The sequence below is a fragment of the Pyxicephalus adspersus genome, chromosome 4, assembly GCF_032062135.1.
Source record: "Pyxicephalus adspersus chromosome 4, UCB_Pads_2.0, whole genome shotgun sequence".
NCBI lineage: Eukaryota > Metazoa > Chordata > Amphibia > Anura > Pyxicephalidae > Pyxicephalus > Pyxicephalus adspersus.
The window spans coordinates 136,674,816-136,697,547 of NC_092861.1; the positions used below are offsets into that span (position 1 = coordinate 136,674,816).

A 22,732-nucleotide genomic window follows, 5' to 3' on the forward strand; every position below is an offset into this window, starting at 1 on the left:
GGGTTCCTTCCTTAAAACCTAACCTTACCTCATCCCTGGGCCTAGTTCCTAACTTAACCACACATTACCCTAACACTAAACCTCAAAGTATTGGCTAGGAGACTTTCCTGGACACTTGGCACCAGGCACTGCCCCCTCGAATTGGTGTCTTTACATAATAGGAGAAGATATCGCCGCACTTACATTTCTCGCACACCATTTTGGCGTCTTGTGTTTCTTCCTTCCAGGGGACAGATAGTAAACAAGGGCACTTCCTGTAGATGTCACTTCCTGTCTGGTCACGTGCAGGCTGAAGCGATCGCTGATTGGCTTTATGCTAAGCGGGAGGGTTCCCGGTGCAGGTAATGGAGGAGGAGCGGTGAGGCGGCAGGTGAGGTGATGGTGACCCGGGGACGGGGGGGATTTATAAGTATTGGGATGCTGAGCACCGGTCCCGGTAGCAGGGTGTCACATAAGCTCTTAATATCCACGCCAGGGCTGTGTGTGAGCTGCGGGGCCCCACAAGACAATATATCCCTTCATAGGGCCACTCTGCCCTTCAGTTGGGCACCTGACCTCCCCACCCCCTCTGTGTGCTGGCGAAAATCAGCATTTCTGATCCGCATACTTTGAAGTCAGCAGAGCCAATCAGTTTATTATGTTTTATGGCAACCTTATTTAATGTACAACGCTGCATAATATGTTGGTGCTATATAAATCCTGTTTAATATTATTAACCTATTCACTTGTACTGTTACCGATGTCCCACAAGGACCCCCAAGAGCCCATTCACCCCAGACGTGCCACGTGCAATGTCTCGCATCGATGTGGGTAACATTGCGTCAACCCAATGGGCTGCTGATACATCAGACACAAAACATTGGAAATGCAACTTTTACTGAATGAAATGTTTTATTGTGTGCTACTGTACATTGCAATTATATGCTGGCGTCATTGCCAACACACAGAATGTATGAGCGGCCTTTTAAGCTACATACACACATCAGATAATAGTGACCCGACATGGGCAGTCATGCTTATATAAAAAGCTGATGTGTATAGCGCCCCCTAATGTCAGACCTATTGGATATGAGCACAGTGGGGTTTTGCTTCCTTGTTCTCCTCTCTATAGAATAGAATGGCGCTGTGTGTGCAGCATTCATTTATCAGTCACTGGAAATGGGAGGACATATCACGGCCCCCAGACAGTCCTCAGCCAACAGGGGCCCCTGCAGCAGCTCTTACAATCCTTGCCTGCAAGCCCCCCTTCAGTTGTCAGCTTGCAACGTTGGTTGGACACTCGGGGTGCATGCTGCCAGCTGAGACTGGGCTTACAGGCAAGGACTGCGAGCTGCTGGAGGGGCCCTTGTTGACTGAGGACTGTATGCCTTCAGAGTCCTGCACACACAGACATACAGGTGGGAGCAAGGAGGGGTAGAAAGAAAGAAAAAAAAAAGGAGGTGGAGATGGGGGGGTGGGGGTAGAAGGAGAGAAAAAGGGGGGAGAGATAGGAGAAGAGAGAGTGAGAGATAATGATAGAGTGTTGGGGGAATAGAAGAGAGAAGAGTAGCGTAGGGTTTAGTAAAATCAGCACTTTATCATAAATCCTTAGGTACTGCCAGTAAAAATGCATCCATACTCCATCATGCTCCTTTCAAACACTTGTATTGGGATACAGCACAGTGACGATATGTTACACAGGAGTAACCTGCAGAGCGTTATCAGAAACAACATTTGCAAGGTGACCATCGGAGGAAGGTCAGCAGCCGCTTTTCTCTGTACAAATCTCCTGGCGTATATGGGAGATAAAAACATGGAAGGCGAAGGAGAAGAGAGCAGAGTTTTATTTTGTCAAATCACTAACTATATTATAATGTTTGACATATACATATATAAAAAACAAACAGAAGGATATTGTATTTTAACAACCGTAGCATTAGAGAATTAACTGGTTAGTCAAAACAAAGATTTTCTAGTCCAAAAGGGAGGAGAACTGTCCAGTGCCCCTGAATTGTGACCCAACTTTTCAGTGACCACCCAAAGCAGCCGGGTGCTTCGCCTGGTTAAAAGGTGCTGGGCAGAACACTGATGCTAGTATAAAAATAAAGGAAACACAATGGGGATGTGTTTGTAATATTTTGTTAAAAGCAAATATCTTGTCTTTTCCCAGGTGACCCAATGGATGAGACAGAGATCAGGAGACTTGCAGTCGGACATGTGCTAAGCATCTTGGCTGTGGTATTTTCCCTGTTTGTTCCACCACTCCTCCTCGATGAATTCTCCATCCTGGGAACACATCTCACATGGCTCTGCTTCTGCTCCGTCTGTGTCATAGCTGTTAATATTTTATTACTTGTAACATTCAAACCAAACCCTTCAACAAAGCGAAGCTCTCTTTCAAGCAAGGTGAATAAATAACATTTCCAGGGGTGTATTTATAAAGGAGAGAAATGTCTGTTCACCATGATGCTCATCTCTTTCAAAGTGGCAAATGCTAAAGGGAATACTTATGTAAACACTGATCATCACTTTAGTACTTACTAGTAGTAAACATCCACAATGAAAGTCTATGGGCTTTCTACCCATTACTAGCTGGAGCCTGTGTGAATGAATTGATAAAGCACCCACATGTTAGGAGTCTGTAGTCATTTTAAGATCTGCTCCTCAGAGGAGCTTACTGTGTAATGTTCCTACCATAGTTTAAACCCATTCACCTACTGATATATTCTTCTTTTTAATAAACAGCATTTATATAGCGCCAAAATATTATGCAGCGCTGTACATTAAATAGGGGTTACAAATTACAGACACACACAGGAGGAGGAAAGAACCCTGCTCAAAAGAGCTTACAATCTAAGAGGTTGGAAGCAGCATACAATAGGAGGGGAGATATGGAATGGTGGGTGAATAGTGAGAATTTACCAGACAAAAGAAGTCAAGTGGGCAAGTTTGAAAAGGTGGTGTTTGAGTGCCCTTTTAAAGAAGCAGAAGGTAGGAGCAAGCCGAAAAAGATGAGGAAGACCATTTCAGAGAGTCAGGGCAGCTTTTGAAAAATCTTGGAGCCATGCATTTGGCAAGGTTAGGAGTGAGGAAGTGGCTAGGGGCGATTTTTCTATCTGGTGAGAAAGGTAAGTGGGACAAGAACTGTGGAGGGATTTGAAGGCAAAGCACAGGAGCTTGAATTTGATTCTAAGGTGAAATAAAAGCCAAAAAGGAGAAGGATGGATGAGTCTGGCTGCAGCATTCATAATAGATTGTAGAGGAAAGAGTTGGGTTGGTGGAATACCAGAGAGGAGGATTTTTGAGCTTTGTCTGTGGGAGGAAGCCTTCACAAATACAGGAAGATCATACAAACTCTTTGCAGTGTTCTACATATTCTTTATATGCTGATGTGGTTGCTCTTGATGAATTTCCCTTTACCAACAGCCAGGCACGTGAGGAAACAATGTAAAGGGCCTGGGTTTGCAGCCTTGGTATGCCTTATGTAATCAGCTTTTATGATCTTACATTATGCATTCTGAAAATCAAATATGTCCAATGCCTGTCCTCAGTGGTCACATAAAAGCTAGGATTTAAATTTAACGGGTAATTCTTTGTTTGTATACCACACCTTTCTGAATTTTTTGTTGACTGTTAGAGAAACACTATTAAATAAGGATTCTGACCTTCGGGGACTGCAGTTGGACACCCCTTGTTTAACCTGCTCGATCACTTAGCATGACTGTGTGATTTCTTTTTTTCTTTTTGCAGTTTCTTATTTTAGAACAAAGGGTTTTCTGGGCTTCACACCTAAAATTTACTCCAGGCACGGTTTTAAACCTCATGTGGACCCCTAATGATCACAAAAAGCTTGCCTTTCATGGTCAAGAAGGCCCCCCTACCAGTCATCCTCATTCAGTTTGGTGTTGGCTTGAAAGGTTTTCTTTATTGTGACATTTGGTTATTTTGCTTTAACTGTAACATTTTTTATAACTGATTATTTTGTTTTGCAGGTCAATAAACTGTATAGATCCTGTCTGTATTTCTTTGCTTCCTGTCTGCTGTTCCATGGGATTATAGTGTTGTATGGTGCACCTCTTGTTGAGTGAGTATTATTGTTATTTAATGCCAGCAGTACCAAAATCATTTTTATACAGCACATTTTTTTTCAGTAACAAGATATATGCAAAAGGGGAGGTGCTGAGGGAAGAGAGCCAGCTGTATTGCTTTTGTTAATGAGCAAGGATCTTTGGACTTGCAAAATCAGTCCAGCACTTTCCCAAACACTTATGTTATGGGAGAATGCACATCTTAACAAGATGCCTAATATAAGTTCCTAGCAGAAGGCCTCTTGTGTGTGTGTGTGTGTGTGTTTTTTTGCATGGAAATTTATTTTACATTGTAGGCCTAAAATTCTTAGGTATAACTCACCGAAATATGTCCAATACATTTAAAAATAAACTTTAAATAAAAAACACACAAATCTGTTACAATTAAAAAATAGTTATACGTATACTATAACTGTAGAGTAGCTTGTATCATATATACAATAATATATTGTATAATATATAATGAATCCAATACAAAATTATTTGAATTTCCCACCGCTCCTCCCGCCTGCACCAACGCATGCACCGACATCACCGGGAAACCCCGGAGATCGTTTCTGCATTCGCCGGGTAAAGATCAGAGGGAAAAGACGTGTCCCGAGGACCTGCGGGGACCAGCAGGACGCCGGGGGATGACAACGGAATAAAGTAAGTGTTTTTTTTAATGTTTTAGGCGACCCCGAGTGTGACTCGCGATTACAGTTGGGGGGGGGGGTTAAAGTAGAGATTTCAGATTAAAGCGGTGAAAAGCAAAAATCTAAACTATTATATTTGTTAGAATAAAATGATAATTAGCTATACCTGAATTTAATAAAACATCCAGTGTGTGTTAAAAAATATACTTTTATCCTGGGCAATGGCTCAGTGGTCAGCACTATGGTCTTTTAAGCACTGGGTCTCAGGTTGGAATCTTGACCAGGACACTATCTGCATGCAGATTGTAGGTTCTTTCAGTGTTTTTATGGGTTTCTTCCTGGTACTCAGGTTTCCTCCCACATTCTAAAAAACATACAGTTGGGTTAATTGGGTAAACAAACATTTCTGGCGAGATTGCAAATGTATTGAATGTTTTCTACTTCCTCACTGTAAACTTGTATGGAAATGGCTTTATAACCCTTCCCAGATTGATGGGCAGCAACAGTTGCTTCTCTAAGATCATTGCAGATGTCACTCCTCATTGGCATTGTGTTAACACACATCTGAATGCTCCAGACTAGCAAAATACCAAAACATCTGCTTTTATAGAGGTACTCACACTTGTTGAGCAGTTAATGAAGTGTAATGATAAGCAGCACCTGGTAGGTACCTTCCCTCTTAATGACCAAGAAACTGGCAAGGGTGCACTTAATTTTTTACATATTGCTTTTTTATTTTGACTTAATCCTTGTAAAATAATATTGGTGCAGTGTAATATATTGTGTGTTCCTGTTTATCTGAGTCATTGATTACCTAAATTTAAGGACCATATGGGTTTTTGTTTACGTAAAACTGATTTCCTGATACATAAAACCTTGAATTGAAAGTTTCTTTTTCACATGACTGTAGGTCCGACTTTTCTAGAGTTACCCTGACTCTCTCGAATGGTTTTCCTTGTCCGATTTGCTCCTACTTTCTGCTCATTTAAAAGAGCACTCAAAACCCATCTTTTTCCAACTCGCCTACCCATCTTTTTCTGTCTCTTATCTTCCCTGGCGGTATTCCTAATTGTGGTGGAATTTCCAGGGAGATTAAAAGTCCTACCTGGTTCCCACGTTCCAATGGCATCCTCCAGCGATGCCCGGCATCTGCTTCCCCTGGTTATGCCCGCCGGGCATCGCCAGGCTAGACAGATGCCAGCCTGCTTCTGTGTCCCGGGCGTGTGAACGTTGGGGACGCGAGGCCGGGGTAAGCGGATTCCGGCTTGTATCTGCTCGCGAGTGCCTGGCTGGTAGGCAGGACCGGGACTGAGATATTTAAAATAATGAGGATTTTTAAATGTACCGCTTTTACATTTAAAAATCCTCATTATTCATTCCACCAGGGAGGTTAAAACCCTCACTACTCCCCACCACTCCATATCCCCCCTAGTATTGTGTGATACTTCCCCCACCTCCTAGATTGTAAGCTCTTCGGGGCAGGGTCCTCTCCTCCTGTGTCACTCTCTGTATCTGTATGTCATGTGCAACCCCTATTTATTGTACAGCGCTGCGTAATATGTTGGTGCTATATAAATCCTGTTTTTTATTATTATTAATATTAATAATGTCCTTCAAAAAACTGCTGTTGGTTTGTGCATTTATTTCATTCTCCAGCTCAGTCTTCATATTATCTTACAGATCCGTGGGAGAAACCTTTTTATTTGCGGTTTTGTTATCATCCTTCACAACATCTCGCTCTCTGTGCTTTCTTGGACCAAATTTTCATGCTTGGGTCAGAGTGTTCAGTAAAGATGGGTAAGTCATATACCAATTTTCTGAGAGATAAATGCTATCATAAGTTGTTATTAAGTTTATATGCATAATCATGCAATGTCTGTATTGTGTAGAATACACTAGATTCATATTAGTTTCATTTGCCATCCTTCATTATGTCCAAAGTCTTGGCAATAAGGTTAAAATGTTGCCTATTTTGTTCCTACTAAGGGGAATTGGTTCAGTAGTAAGATATAGTACTTATTACACTTCATACACTATAAAGACCAAAGTGGGTGTTGAACTGTCAAATAAATGGATAACCCAGTTCTTTAAGCCTTAAAATTAAAGAAAGAGCATTTGTTATGTCATAAAAAAAAAACATTTTTGCAGGGCCATATTAGGACCCCTTTAACAAAGGCTATGGTGGTCCAATAATGATTAGCTTTTTGTTTGATTTTGTTATAGACTTCAAGTTATTGAAAAGCAGTGAATGTAACAAAACACATTTTAAATTTATATTTAACACACCAATAGGTAGCTAATACAAGTTCATTGTTAGGTTTTACATACAACTAGCCCAGGGCAAGTATGTGACTCAAATATTGAAGTCAGAGGGTCAGGATTACTGTGCAGGCATCTCAGGAGGACAGCCCCATATTTCTCTAGCAAATGTTTACTTAGCTTTTATTGATGGCTTATTCTACGTCTATGGTGCAAACACATAAAGAACCCAAACCCTGCAAAAAGGTAAAGTAATTGTGTATACTTTTTATTTGACCCCTTTTTCTCTATTTTTAGGGCAATGTCAGTCTGGGATCACAGTCTTCAGATTACAACGATCTGCACTGTGGTCGGGGCCTGGTTGGGCGCGTTTCCTATTCCTTTAGACTGGGACAGACCTTGGCAGGTGAGTCATTTATGCAGATCCATTAGGATGGTATGTTAATGTTAAAATCCAAGGCACAATGTTTACATTAGGTAGTTTTTGTCTGAGAGGTAAAACCATGCTTCTACTTTCCTACAAACTGAATACATTGTGTATGCCTCTCTATGAGTCCCATTGCTGTGTTGGTTGGTTAGTAAGACTGGTGTCACAAAGATACTGCTGATAATTTTCATTAAAATATTTTATTTTTGTCTCCATTGCATATATTGAAATATAATTTACTTTTTTTATTATTATTACACAGTATTTAAATAGCACTGACATATAACTAAGTGCTGTACAAAGTCCATAGTCATGTCACTAGCTGTCCCTCAAAGAGGTTTAAAATGTAATGTCCCTACCATAGTCATATGTTATTACCACAGTCTCAGGTCAATTTTGGGGGTAACCCAAGTATAACCTAACTGTAAGTTTTTGGAATGTGGGAGGAAACCGGAGTACCCGGAGGAAACCCACACAAACATGGGGAGAACCAACAGACTCTATGCAGATAGTGTCCTGGCTGAGATTTGAACCTAGCGCTGCTAAGGCCAGAGTGCCAAACTGTGCCACTGTGCTGTCCACAATTACCTTCTCTATTTACACCAATATATTGATTATCTACTACATAGTGGATGCCCTTGAATACTTAACTGTATTGACTTTGAATTCCAGCAATTTTATACGTTTGCTTATTTTTGTATGGGATAGGAAGGGTTACAATATCTATTGGGTTCTAATGGTGTCTGTGACCTTAAAGATTTTTCCTTACTTCTTGTACTAGTTGTATCATTACCCTAAGGGGAAATCTTACTTGGTAAGATTTACCCTTAGTTAGTACATCAATTACATTTCCTTGTCCCATTTTGGCATTTACACCTGGTAACAACATAGTCTTCAGGACAGGAAATGATGAGAAATCCCCAGACATACAGTCCGCAATGAGCACTTGGCAATATCTGCACCTTCCTCCACTCTGCTTAAAGCTTCCATTACTTTAGTGAGTAGTGGTGGCAGTCATAACAGACCATGAGTTTTATTTTGTGGTCAACTTTTAAAATATTTGTATGTCAGTGGTTGTGGCACATCATAGTAAGCTCAGTCATAAGGTTATTGTTATCACAGATATGAAGCAGCTATTTTACTCTTTGGAAATAATAAGACACACACACACAGAGACTGGTAATAAACACTACACAGATTTATTAGGCATGATAAATGACCAATGCTTATCACATTAGAGATAGTTGCACCAAAAAAAGACTGAGGCACATTGGCGTGATCAAGTTGTGCAGAGGCTTGCATTGAGGTTGTGCCAAGCTTGTCTGGGTGTGAAGAGGTGACACGAGTTTCCACAAGACATCTCCATACCTCAGATCTAGGCAACTCTGCTTCATCTTATTAATATTGGCATTGGCCGCTTCTCCAAGGCTTTAATGTAGAAAATAATACAGTTTGTCCACACTGTACACAGGTTCTCTTGTTGGCAGAAACAAAGGTTAAAATGTATGTAAACCTCAAATTTCAAATTTTAAAATTTGCATTCCTCTGTCCCCTGTTGTTGAAATAGTGTTGTCTTTTATTTTTGCATAGATCTTTTTGGCAGATCCCTTCTCTAAGCAGGGCTTCCTACAGATGCAGATCTAAGTTAGCACGCTCAGTTTTCTCCATCTTACCGTAGGAACTACAGAATGCCATGCAGATGCACAGCATGCCTGTAGTCCGTTTACAGGTTCACACACCCCCTGCCCAAGCCCGCAGTACCTGACTGACAGTGACTCCTAGCAAGGATCCCTAGTGATAATTAGGAGGTGACTCTGCCCCCAACCTTCTGAGTTTTATAACCTCCAGGACAAAGATATTTATACGGCATTGTGATTTATTATATGAATATTGCATTTTTAAAGGAGCTCTGCTAAATGTAAATATGAATTTATAGACTCAAAAAGGTTTGCACACACTTTAACAAAATCACTTCTCGTACCAGTTTTTCATCTTTAAATAAGCCTATAATTAAAATGTCTTTATTTCTGTACCCTTTTCAATGTAGAAAAGCAATATTAAAAACACAGTGCCATTTGGTTATACAACAATAGAAAAAAACTTTGCACACTATATAGGAGCTTCAATATACAACATGCAACTATCTAGAAAATGCAGCTGTACAAAAACGCCATATCAGTTTAAATGTTAGGAGGAAAACTCATGTATAAATACGGCAGCACTTTTACAGTAAATCCAGTTCATCCATAGAGTGCTGTTCCCCATTTCATTCAGTCTTCAAACACACAAAGTAAGAGCAATATTAGACCACACAGCTACTGAAAAAAAATTCTGATTGGCTGCCCTGGGTTAGTACATTCTCTTGCTCATTGTTACGTGAGAGCCACTAAGCATTAGCTACATCACTTTCCTAAACTGATTTGTGTAATAGAGGTTTTATTAACTTCTGTGACAGTTTAAGAACACTGATAGGGTAGTATAGTAAGAGATGAGGAGGTTGTATGGATTAGGAAGTGACGTTTTGCTAGCACACAGCTGGCTACCTATACAGCAGAATCCTAGCAGCTCTAATTTTCAAGGTTTGTTGGCCTACATTGGCAGCAAATATTGAGCAGTGGGCTGCATGGCAAAGTACAAAAGAACCTTTCAGCATTTTAAAAGATTTCAAAACTAGGTAAACTTCACCCAAATAGCATGGTATTACCTTTTCCTTGCCCCACAGCAGTAAAATGGAACACCCCCTTGAATGCCCTAAATGCAGTGCTTGGTAAACATTCACCAGGCCCATGCAAACATCACATAAAGGCGTGCACAGTGCTGTGTAATTTGCTCAGCAATTCAGAACTTACACATGACTCTCAGGTGAACATTGGGGGAAAGGTAAGCAAATGTTCCTTGAGGTGCTTAAAGTTATGTACCTAACTTTTCCTGAATAGGCAGTGTATAGTAATTATGTGCAGACAAAAATCCCATTCTGTTTTAGTTTAGTGGTCCTGAAAGTAAAGCCAGAATATTAGCAGTATAGCTTTACAAAACTGCTATACCTATGTTTGTGTTATTGCAGTGACAAGCCAGGGGAAATCTATTTGCAGTACATTTGTGTGAATTTGATTAGAGATGCACCTGCTGGCCTGTGCACAAAACCAAATGAAGATATACTAGCACAACATATCTTGGCACTGGTAAACATTTCCTGTGTACAAAGTTAAATTTTTTCATTTTGGCCGGCATTCAAAAAAGATGATTGAATACCGCCCGTCATACAAACTGATAACTAGAACTGCTTTGCACCGCTGTACTTCTTCCATCTAAACCACCCAACCATACAAAGGCTGCATTCTAGACTGGATGGCGGTGTGATAGTGTCCTGCCTCTGTTATTCCAAACAGTAACCATAATATTGTAAAGAAAAGCTAAAAAATATCAGTAACAGGACTATGATAATGCAATGCTTCTGCTGTGGCCTGCTGTAATATCAGAATTTATATTATGATAATGCTACAAGTGGCAGCTTTAGGATATCTTTTTTTTGCTATCTGTTCTGGTGGCACCAGTTTCCAGGACACAAAAAGGGGAAATACTCAAAATATGCATATGACAAATCTCTGACAACTCGGGGCAATGGAGACTTCCATTAGGACATGTGGCAGCTGCACTTTGGCTATTCTGCTGACGGCAAATCAACAATTGTTAGGGTGCCCTACCTATTGTTAAAATAATGTAATAGATATGAACAAAATGTATTTTTGTGATAAAGGTTTTATCAGGTTCCAAGTGTTGTTTTTGTAGCCTCAATGTAAGCAAAGCAAAGGTGTAAATAAACCTTTAGGCTAGGTACACCCACGCAATTGTTTTTGCTAGATGATTGGCTCAGGGCCGATATCAGACAATAATCTTACGTGTGTACAGCGCTAGTCATCCATCATCCGAACGACCCTCCTGGCGGATCCACGGATTATGGACAACGAACAATCTTAATGGAAGGGAGAGGGAGCGCAGCGGGGTGCCACTCCGTCCTTCTCCCCACTCCATACAGCACAACGGTGCTGTATGTACAGCACTCATTAATCCATCATACAGTCGTTTGTCATTGGAAAGTATCCTGAAAGATCCTTTCCAACGACAATTATTGCACGTGTGTACATAGCCTTAGTCTAAAATGTATATAAAGCATCCACACCCAGCTTAAGGTGTGGTAGCCACAGCAGCCAGTTTGAATTAATCTCTTCCTTATCTCCCACAAAACATTAAAATCTAAATAGCTTCTGTCAAAGGTGCATTTTGCATATCATCATTATTTAAAAAAAAAAATAATGAAAATTATTCTTTTATCCAGCAGGTTTTGGCCGTACGGTGCTTGTATAGGGGGATGTTTTGAAAAATGTCTTGGTGTCCATGACCACAACAGGTCCTAAATTTCCTTAAGCAAACTAAAGTTTTAGAGCTGCAAAGCTATAAGTTCATTATGAAATTAGATGCTTCATATATCCAAACAAACATTCTCTCTTCACTTGCTATCTTGTGAATGCATTAAACATTAGGCAATAATTTAAGCCTCCTGGGCTGATGTTTTATGACCAAATGGGTCGCTCAACACAGAAATGTGATAATCTGAAATTGATTATTTACAATAGGGATTCGTATGCTGTATTTAAATGCATCACTGGACACTTCAGTGCAATGTGTTGGTAGGACACACATTAACGCAATGTGTTAAAAAAATGCATGCAACAGAGGTGGAGTGAATCCAGCCTCACCGAGGGCAACACATGGTAAAACGTTCTCTGTTCCAATTGAGGAACAAAGAGTGTGTCTCTACTAAAGTTCCACATTTGTGATCAGGCAGGATTTTATTGCGGAAAAGGACAGGCAATGTTCCCTTTGCAATAAAACATACTGACATGCCTGATCTCTTTTATAGCTTTAAAATTTGCTAAACTGCACATGTGTCCCCTGTGGTTGTCGGGACTGAATTAGCTCCCGTCATCCCAGCCTGGACAATGAACATGGTCAAAGATCTAAACAAGAAAAGGAAGATGATCTAGGCTCCTGTGAGGGAATGGGGACAGGTGAGTAAACACCGGGTTTAGTTCTGCTTTGAAGAAAAGGTATTTATGCTTTTTCAAACAATGCCAGTTATTTAGAAAATGTCTCTAGCAATTATTTGATGAGTATAGAAGGGGCCCAGTTGTTTATTAGTTACAGTGGAGGCAGTAACAGAAGTTGCTTTTTCAGTTGTAAGTTGTGGTCCCCTTGTACAGTGCACATTATTGCACCATATATGTGATTGGGGTCTTCTTCAGCTCTCTCTTTAAATTTGCAGGGTAGGAATCACAGCCTCCTGGGTCCTTTTTTTTAACTAAGCTGTTTTTCCCCAACCCCTTGCTCTTTACAGACACATCACTTTCTGACAGTCTATATATTCTGGGCTGTAGTGTAAAAAAAAAGTGCATTTTATTGTGGTGCATTATGAAACCAACTAGTTCTTTTACAGATAGCTGACAGAAGTTTCCAATGTGCCAGATGAATTCACTTAGTGGAATGCAAGAGTAAGGAGCTCTGTAAGACAGCTGGCAAGGCCACAGGTTGGGGGTCAGAACCTCTATTAGGTTTTTGTTGTATATTCTTGTTGGGCAGACTTCTCCTTGGAAGTGACTAATGTCTTTCATATTAGTACACAAAAGCAGTCAAGTTCCCTACTCTCAAAATCATTAAAAAAATGATGGCGTGGCTGAAGGTACACTTCAAAGAGGGCTAATAACCAAATCAATTGCATATTAAATTCATCACTAAAGAACATCAGAAGTATTTTGGAACTGTCAGTCTTACAGCTGGAGACTAGGTACCCTTCAGCAGCTAATGGTGCCACTTAGGGGTTGCCAAAACTCTTAGGAGACTGACAAGGAGAGCCAGTTAATAAAAAAGTGCTGTTACCTTCCTCACTCTTCACAGTTAAAACTATAGTTGCCTGAGCAGCTGATTGCCATGATTTCTGTCACATGGAAGAAGTAAGAAGCTTGTTGAATTAGTTGAATTGTTGAACTATTATAGGCAAAGTATGAGTTTGCTATAAGCAGTGACTTTCCTCTACTTCTAGCGCTGGAAGGAAACTTTTACAGTTTTTTTTGGGTAAAACCTTTTCCACTCAATGATTACCATGTTGTAGCAGGTAGGTAAAATGGCCATCTGATCTCTAGAGCCTATCTAAAGTATATGACCTGCTAAGTAACTTATGATACCATTGTGGCTGGGTAAACAAGAAGCACCTAAAAAAAAGAATCTCACATTCTATCCTTATTCAAAGATGTATAAACATTTTTTTTTGAGAACCCTAAAGGATTTATGAGCTGATAGTCTCACTATGACCAAAATATTGAACCCCAATGACAGCAAACTGAAGCAATTATTTCTGTAAATTCACTTTATAGTGATCCCTAAATAGAAAACGTACACAGTTGCATATTATTAAGCTTTTAAAATTTCAATCTGCTAACTTTTGATTTTCTTTTTCATACTCAATGGCTCCAACCCAAAAATAAAATACTTTTCATCCTTTAGTTCTATTTTCAGAGACCAAACAGATAAAACAAACGTACCAGGTGATATTTAAAGTTATGGTACAAAACAAGAGCTGCAGATAAGGGCTCATGTACTCGGGCTTTTGGTAATATCGGAATTGATTTTCTTCCCCAAACTAATCAAAATAAATAGTAGTAAGATGCAAATCAAAATATCTCAGAAGTACCCTAAGCATATACTGTGTTTGACTTGCTCCTGACTCAAACCCCAGCTCATGATTTAGAAATCTACTTAAAAAAAGAGAACAATATGTGCAAATGTTTACACAATTGCAGAAGTAAACAAGGTTTATATATTTGTCCTGTTAAGAGTATTACAGTGGAGTTTATAGCTGTTGCTGTCCTAGGCGAAAGGATCTACCTGGAGGTGTAAAATATTCGGTGACATATTGGACAGTAAAGCTCATGTTTACATTAGGCTTGTGTAGAAGGAAGCTGGCCTTTCTACTCACTACACCATTTCCTCATGGGCTGAGAACTGCTGGATGAGGTCTATTTTAAAAATGGACAAATGTATTTGACCGAAAAATGAGCTTTGACACAAGCAATGGATCGAATGACTGAACTAAAAGTCATATTTGCAGTAATGACTCCGCATCCTTTTTTTTTTCTCACAAAATTAAAAAAAAGATAGAAGTTATGAAAGCAGAAAGCCTCTGAGTAAATGTCACCAATGTTATCATCTTTGTTGTGAACTTTGCATTGCTTTACAGTGACTGCGGCTACAGAAGTGAGGGAGTATTTGTTTTGAAGCCCATTTACTGCATATAAGCAATATTTAAACACAAACATGCCCATAGCCTCACTACAGGTTCATTTTAGGCAACAATTTACAAGTTCTGAAGACCATTTTAAAAAATTAGATCTTTAGAATTAGGTACCGGGATCTTCAATATTGTGCTTAACCAATTAAAAAAGAAACCACATCTTCTGCAAAGATTAACACATTATAGCACTGCAGATTTTCAGCATATCTGAACTAGTGGAACTCTCTGCCGTCCTCTTCAGAACTTTAGAATAGACTTATTGGTAGCATGATCACCAAAGACAGGAAATTCTCTACATACCAGAAATAAAACCTTCACCCCCCCACAATTAAATTCCTATCTGTCTGAAAAACTATAATATGTGTATGCCAATATTATTTTCTTCATATAAGGCTTTGTATATTTAATACTCTTGCTGAATAAACAAAATGCAGGAGGCAGATAATTGCATTAAACAGGAAATATATAAACCTATTTTTTTTTAGTATTATAACAGTTTTTCCACATTCACAAACATAACTTGCATCTCTTCAAATTTGTAGCAAGATAACCAAAACAGGTCAGTTGATACAGAACCTTCCTGTGAACACAGTCATTACATCTGTATTGCATGCCTACCATTGTGCTAATTAGTGACCATACTTGTTTGTGTCATCCTTTAGGTATGGCCCATTTCTTGCTCTCTCGGTGCAAGTTTTGGTTACATAGCCAGCCTCCTCCTGGCACCATTCTGGATTTACTGGAACCGGAAACGACTTACATACAAACGAAGATAGCGGGGGCGGGCGGATGATGAGAACTTCTGTGCAATGAAACTCAGGACACCTTATCAAGTGCTGTCCACATAAGAGACACTTGTACCTTCCATAGAAATATAACCCTGAGAAATGGCATCTTTCAGAACACCGCTGAACAATCATGTCCTTGTTGCGTTGCCAACAAACATTATGTTTGCAAAAGCAAATCAATAAAATATTTTTGTGCAGCTGGGGTACAAGCATTGTGTGCGTTGGACTCGTACCATGGTGGTGTTGCACTAGTTCACGTGATCAAACAGCAGGTTATGCACCTGGAGCCTAGTCTCTTCTTCATGGGGTTTTTCTTTGGAGTAAGAATAGCTATAATGGATTCATCAAAGACGGCCTTCAACCCTTTCTGTGTCAGAGCTGAACATTCAACGTAGCAGCACGCCCCGATCTGTTAAGAGAAATAGATGCTTACTTAAACTTTAAAGTTGACAATTAGGGGAGATTTCACTTAAGTTCCAGGCCAAAACCAAATAAACCCATTTTAGTTGCCAACCCTTGAAGATTCTCTGACCCCCTGTTCTGGTAACAACTTTTAAATTTAGTTTTCTTTCTATTTTTTTGTCCAGTTACAAGACAGATTTCCTAACCCAAGACACAACAAGAAAAACCTGAAAGATTTTGTACCACATACCCATTCTATTGTAGTTTGTTATTTCAAAGGTTTTAATTGGTTTTACAAAAAAAGGTATATACAACAATTGGGGGGGCATAAATAATAAGAACAGTTACATAAATCAATCATGTACAAAAAAAAAAACAGGGTACAACAAGAAGAGATCATAACAATCTATCATTATCAATCTATAACAATTCATATATATTAAGATTGTCGCTGTTTAACAAGTTTGGTCTCAAAATTACGCAGGACTAAAAAAGAGGTAAACAATAAGCTGTAGGAATCTAATTGTAGATCTTCGCATCAAGCCAATAATGGTATGTACTCCTAGAGCCCTGCTTCAAGCAATACAAAGAAACCCGGTCTCTATAGCTATAATGTTTAGTAACTATCTGAACTCTAGCTATGCTAGGCAGAAAACTTAGTGAGAAAGAGGGTTGAGGGGTCTTTTTTTTTTTAAAAAAAAGGAAGGAGGGAACAAAGAAAGATAAAGGAAAGCAGAAGGTTCCTCTCACTGGGTTTACAAAATATTGAATGCAACCCAGGGGTCCCATGACTTGAAAAAACTATGCAAGGTATTCCTAAGGGTACAAGTCAGCTTATCGTTAGTCATTATCCAATAAAATTTGTGTTTATAAAGTCAAGAGGCATGGTGGTGGTTTTCCAGTAGATAGCAATAGTAATTCGGGCTGCTAAGAAGATATAAGCAATCCGTCAGGAAGTCTACTTAGGTATGGAATCATCTTATTTAGAAAATAGGACGCTCTCCACTCGTTTGGAATAGTGGTTTGTGACCAAATATATGAGGTTATAAATACAAATCCAGAACCTCTAAATACATGGGCACCAAACATGAAACGGTGCCCATTTGGCCTTTGTAGCATAAAGGCAAGACATTTGGATTAAGTTTGTGAATCCAGCACCATGTACCAGCACATTAACATTGTATATATAGCTTCTATAAATGAAGTATTGAGGGATTTGTAGATATTGAACTCGCTAACTCTTGCCAATCCTGGACACCCCATTTCAGTCCAAGATCTGGATCCACCTCTGTTCTAAGGTAGTCTGAAGATCAAAGTAAAGATAAAAGGCTTCCAATGTTGACCTCCAAAATGGCAGCTGCCTATTCAGTGACCTGGAAAAAGTATACAGATAGGAAATACTGATCACACTCCAACTTCTCTATCTCATATTTGCTTTGGTGACAGTGAAATGTAACATTAGTGTGACAGCCAGGCAATAAGCATGTTCAGAAGGAGATCAGCAATGATAGCGCTGTATGTGCCATGACAGCTTTACAAAACATAAAAGGATTGTTAATGAGGATTAAAACAGTTCACTCAAAGATTTCTTTATAAAGTAAAACTACTATGTGCAAATAAATCAAAATCATGAAAATTGCTCACTTCTGCTCACTAGACTTGAAGATAAGGCTCCTGTCATAGACAGAAGTTCAGAGACTATAACTATCTTGTGAACAGTAAAGTTAAATTGCCCAGAAAAAAATGACGAGAACATACATTGTCCTTGAAATGGGAACACTTTGTAGAAAGACCATTTATCTTCCTGTTCAGTAGGCAAGAAAAGAAAATTGCAAGCTGTGGATCTCATCCCTGCTGTACGCATTGTTTGGCTGAGGCGGTTCATAGAATACAATTACACAGGAACGGACATGAAGGAGATACACATAACATGCAGGCTGGTTTGTGAATGCTGAGACAATAGTGATGTGCTCTCTTGATTATAGCAAACCAGATTCCTTGTGTCTTAACTCTGAACTCAATGAATCCCTTGAAGTACCAAGTGGCCTTTGTGGTTGTAGAAAGACAAAATCTGGATGTTCATCTCTCCAGCTTTTTGCATAGCCTATTGTTCTCCCTCAGGACCTTTTAGCTGGGCGAACCACCTGGCACTTTTTGTTTATGGGTTTATGGAGGTCACCCACCTCCAGCTTCTTCCCACCTAGGATTAAACAAAAGTTCTGGGGAGAACACTGACTGATAGCTATAGTGCTCAAAGTGGATTTGTGGGAACTGCAGCTTTCTTCAAGAGCTGCAAGTTCTTGAATGTCTTGTCAAAAATTGCTGGCCCAAGCAGCAGAGTGCACTGATAAATAAATAGGGTACGAGTTGCTTAAATTTTGCCTTCTGTGGTTTGTGCATTTCCCCCCGCGCACTCGCTGCAAGACGTGTGAAGGAATTTATCCTCACAGGTCACAGCAGAAAAACTGAAGTAGTTCCACTCAGGGGATTCAGTTCACACCACAGGGGATTTTGCTGGGCCTACATTAGAAAAAATATGGCTGGGCTGGGCTGGGAGAGGGGAGCAAAGATAACAGACGCATTCTATTGCAGATCTTTGTGGTACTTTGTATTCTAAAATTAATTCAGGGCAAATGTTCTCTATAAAGCCTATTCCATATACTGCTTAGTACTCCCTTTCTACTAACTGTGTCACCTCTCTCGGAAAATTGGACTTGACAGGTAGCATAGTCCCCATCGCATGAAGCTCTGGACATTTTGCAGCATCTCCAACAAAGCACTCAAGCAAGCATAGGTTGGCGGGGAGAGCTAGCAGGAGAATTTATCATTTTTTCCTTAAAATACGGCATTAACAGTGAGGTATGTAAAAATATTGGTTTTTATTTAGCAGGCCAGAAAAAAAAATTGCACCTGGAGGTAAAATATTGATTCATTAAAAATCTAGTGAACTTTTCCTTCAAATACAATGGTGGCTGCTTTTCTGACCTTCAGAAATGCTTATTGTCTGCCTATTATTCTGACCCTCCGGTTCAATACTTTCGGTGACATAGAAGAATCGTGCGGATCAAAAAAATATTCTCGAAGTCCTTTGTGAAATACATGCTCCTGGCATGACTGGTAACTAACATTTGCAAAAAGATTAGTTGCCATGGCATTTTTCATGTAAGCATCCCACTTATTAAATAGTTCTTAATAATTTCTTTGTTAAGTAGTTTTATATTCGCCTAACTCCACTGTCTGTATCTTTCCCTGGGACCACCTCCATTAGCGACAACTAGTGGCTCAAGCTCAGGAGTGGACCAGTTCCTTCTTGACATCAAATTTCTGCAATGTTCTGGATCCTGTGAGGTCCCAACAATTAGATAGCTAAAGAGCTATAGATAGCTAAAGAGCTAAAGGTAGCTAAAGCTAGGAGCTCCACTCCATTTTTAAAAAAAAAAAATCAACCTCAGCATCTGTAGTACAAAATGACAGGTGCCTTTGAAATATAATATAGCCATAACTTGAAAATGACTCTGCTCATATGCCACAGACACATAACAATCAAAAACAATCTGTCTTTTTACCTCTTTTGCCAGCTTATGCCCTTGCTCGACAGTAATGGGTTTTTCCTTCACATCATTTAGTTTTGCTAGAGTCTTGGGATCATCTCTAAGGTCGATCTGCAAAGCATTCAAACAAAATTAGATTTCTTTTCCACTTTTTTCATATTCGGGAATAAGAAAAAAGCAAATACAAGAGCGTGGAAGAGATATCAAAGACTGATCATGCACACTATGCCCTTGTGCCCTCTTTGGAGAATCGCTTTTAATAAGACATTTAATGAGAACCAAAACACAGAACAGTTACCGTCACAGTCAGATAAAACGAGCTGACCCAGATACCTTTACCACAGCCGAAAAACTGCTTGGAAGACTTTGATATTGGATGTTTAGAGGAGGGCTGTGCTGCCGAGGACTTTTTTTTTTTTTTTTGAAGGGCTAGCAGAAACTGGCTGATCTATTTTAAATACCATATGTAGTGAACAGAAACCAATGATGCCAATTTCAGGGGGTATTTGGCATCATAAACCTCAAAGTTCCCTGGAAAAGGTATTAAAGGGCCTAAATATAGGGCTATTGGTAACAGTGTTGCGGCAGAATTGCTGCATTTTATTTGGGATCCAGGCCCGAAGTGTCCAAGAAGGAATAGGTGCCAGGCACTTCATCCCTTTTCCAGGCCAGAATTCGAGAACGGCCCTGGAGCACCTGGCAAGTAATAATAAAAAGGAGGCAGGCCTTTGAATCAGGGAGGAAGTTGAAGCCTGATGAACTTGGCGCACCTGCATGGGAGTTAGGTCATCACAGCACACCCAATCATATTGGCTGAAGATTGTCTTTAGGAAGAAAAGATGGCGGCAGCCTGGGGACAGGAGAGTCTGATAGGTTTAGTTATGCTACAGGAATCAGTCTAGTGCAGGACAAGAGATCTCTGACTGCTGAAGGAGCAAGGGGTAAAGTACATTTTACTCCTCAAAGAAGGGGTATAAAGTTTGCCTGGAGTTTAGCTTTAAAGTGAAAATTTAGGCAACACAGTTTGGTCCCTAACCCACCCAGCCTGTGACTGGACAATTAGGAAGAAACATTACCTAGTAAAAAGTAGATACCTGTAGTTCAGCCTGTACGGGAACACCTACTTTAGGGTTACAGAAGTGAGTCTAGGCAACCAGGGACAGGAAAAAGCCTACAAATTGAAAACTAAAGCAGCAACCGTATCTAAGGACTGATTAACAGCTATATATTCAATGTTGGTGTTTTAGATATGCTTTAAACCAGCAGTCGCCAACCCATGGTCCACGTGAAAATTTGGACACTATGAAAAAACATTTTCATTTGTCATGGCAATGAAAACTCGGTACTGGTCTTGGCTTGAAATAAAAACGACTATCCCTCTTGCAGTAAAGACATTGGAGCCAAAATCCATAAACTTATTTCAAACATGCAGAAACAAACTCACACTAAAAATGTGTAATACTTAAATAAGCTTCATTTAATTTGTAATAGTTAAACTCATTTTTTTAATTTTGTTACAAATAAACAAGCTTTAAAAATGTTGGTATGATTACATAAGCATTTATAATTTTGGTATATTTAATAGGTGCATTTCATATTATTAAAATGAATGTTCTCTGATCATTATTTTACAAATGTATTCATCTTTTTAAAAAATTCATATTAATGTTCCGCGGGATCGAAAATTATGAATTTAGTGGTCCTTGAGGTCTGAAAGATTGGCGACTGCTGCTTTAAACAAACCTCCTTTATGACAATTTAAACAAATACAACATTCAGTTACGAGGTGATACACATGCCTTAGAAAGCAAAACCTAAAGAAGCCCTGTCATTAAAATGTACAGAAACTTTGTGGACTTAAACAGAGTTCCACTTTAACACTCTACCTGGGTTCCCACTAGCAGGAAAGGTACATTTGGTGCATACTCCTTCAACTCCGGAACCCATTCTTCCTTCACGTTCTGGAAGGAGGCCGGATTCACCACTGAGAAGCAGATGAGGAAAACGTCTGTCATGGGATAAGATAATGGCCTCAGCCGATCGTAATCTTCCTGCAAGAAGAAGTCATGATTAATAGCTGAAACACTGCAGAACGCTTAAATGTTGGAGATAACATCAGATTGTGTCAGCGTCAGACATTTCTAAGCACACACAAGCAACAACAGGGAGTATTCTAGAGGTGCCATATGTACTACAAAAAGAAATAATTCTTGGACTGTCTGCGACACTCCCTGGTGCAGGTGATGTTATGGTGCTTTTTGGCAAAGCTACACCCTGGTGTACTGCAATTGGACATTCTCATGGGATTTCAATGTTCCGGCTCTCCCAAAAGGCCTATTGACGTTGACCATTTCACCTGGAAGCATTGCAGATGAAAATGTTTTTACTTTTTGTTTGTAGAGGACGGGGAAAAACGAGGAGAAAGGGACTAAGGGAAACTATTCTTTTAAAATGCAATCCATGTAAGTATCTGAATTTTAATTGACATCATTCTCTTTTATCTCCAGTACAGCAACTCCCAGAAAGGTGCAGGGGCCAATCAGGTGTGCTGTCTGCAAATAAATCAATAAGAACATATTAATAGGAGTCCTGTTTCTGCTCCTTTACTGACCAGTCATCGGTGTCTGAAGGTAAGAAATTGACCTGCTGTAGCAGATAAAAATCAGGACACTGGCTTAGCCATACTGACTTTTATCAGTTTCAGTTTTTAGATTTACACAGTCCTACCATACAGAAATAGAAATCCCTTGGCAGATAAAAGCCCCCATTGCAACAGTGTACTGAGCAGATTATTTGGTGCACAGATTCTATATAGACTGACACATCGCAAAATGTTGGCATCTTACAACGTGAAAGTAACAAAGCCTTCAATGTTCATTGTGCATTGCTTACATCCCGCCTAAACAATACTTGGCAGTTAGTGGTAAACATCCTTTGAAATGCTTGGCCACCATGCTGACCACTGACCTGCAATAAAATAAAATATTAAGTAAATGGATTACTTTGGGGTCTGCTGGCAAACACTGCTTGGAGGGTTTCTAATTTAACTAAGTTAGCCAAAGCAGCTGCAAGTCAGATGTTTGATAATGTATATGCTAAGTACGGTTCACCGGGCCACAAAAGGTGCTTGTGTTTTCTAAACGTAAACCACATACTTGAACTGCAGCCAAAAACAGCAAACTACTTTCTAGATGTATACGCATAATGTACTATTGTGGGCAGGATACTGGGGGGAGAGATTGAAGATAGAATAGCAAC

General features: G+C 39.6%; 3 protein-coding genes across 4 annotated transcripts in view; 1 reads left to right on the forward strand and 2 right to left on the reverse strand.

The window, feature by feature from the left end:
- CRIPT (CXXC repeat containing interactor of PDZ3 domain) overlaps window positions 1-271 on the reverse strand; it is a 9,105-nt gene extending 8,834 nt beyond the window's left edge. Inside the window, exon 1 of the mRNA XM_072409763.1 lies at window positions 184-271. Within this exon, the coding sequence (XP_072265864.1) occupies window positions 184-199 (16 nt within the window). The 5' untranslated portion in view covers window positions 200-271. The remainder of the gene's footprint in view (window positions 1-183) is intronic.
- A 2-nt stretch (window positions 272-273) lies between these two features.
- Window positions 274-15,724, forward strand: PIGF (phosphatidylinositol glycan anchor biosynthesis class F). Of its 2 annotated transcripts, XM_072409760.1 has the most exons (6): window positions 274-370; window positions 2,150-2,385; window positions 3,972-4,063; window positions 6,383-6,499; window positions 7,259-7,367; window positions 15,396-15,724. In XM_072409760.1, exons 2-6 carry the CDS (start codon window positions 2,158-2,160, stop codon window positions 15,507-15,509), a joined length of 660 nt encoding a protein of 219 aa, XP_072265861.1. In that variant the 5' UTR covers window positions 274-370; window positions 2,150-2,157; the 3' UTR covers window positions 15,510-15,724. The 2 variants fall into 2 exon arrangements, with proteins under 2 accessions (XP_072265861.1, XP_072265862.1); XM_072409761.1 differs by lacking the exons at window positions 274-370; window positions 15,396-15,724 and adding an exon at window positions 8,979-9,205.
- RHOQ (ras homolog family member Q) overlaps window positions 8,566-22,732 on the reverse strand; it is a 36,260-nt gene continuing 22,093 nt past the window's right edge. The window contains exons 3-5 of the mRNA XM_072409762.1: window positions 21,361-21,525; window positions 19,490-19,585; window positions 8,566-15,930 (exon numbers count right to left, since the gene is read on the reverse strand). Coding sequence (XP_072265863.1) covers window positions 15,775-15,930; window positions 19,490-19,585; window positions 21,361-21,525 — 417 coding nt within the window. The 3' untranslated portion in view covers window positions 8,566-15,774. The remainder of the gene's footprint in view (window positions 15,931-19,489; window positions 19,586-21,360; window positions 21,526-22,732) is intronic.

What these genes read in the sequence shown, in the direction of transcription:
- PIGF (XM_072409760.1), top strand. Translation starts at nt 2,158, where the DNA reads ATGGATGAGACAGAGATCAGGAGACTTGCAGTCGGACATGTGCTAAGC. An exon ending in TATGGTGCACCTCTTGTTGA is followed by an intron (nt 4,064 to 6,382) that starts GTGAGTATTATT and finishes ATTATCTTACAG; the next exon opens with ATCCGTGGGAGAAACCTTTT. An exon ending in AGAGTGTTCAGTAAAGATGG is followed by an intron (nt 6,500 to 7,258) that starts GTAAGTCATATA and finishes CTCTATTTTTAG; the next exon opens with GGCAATGTCAGTCTGGGATC.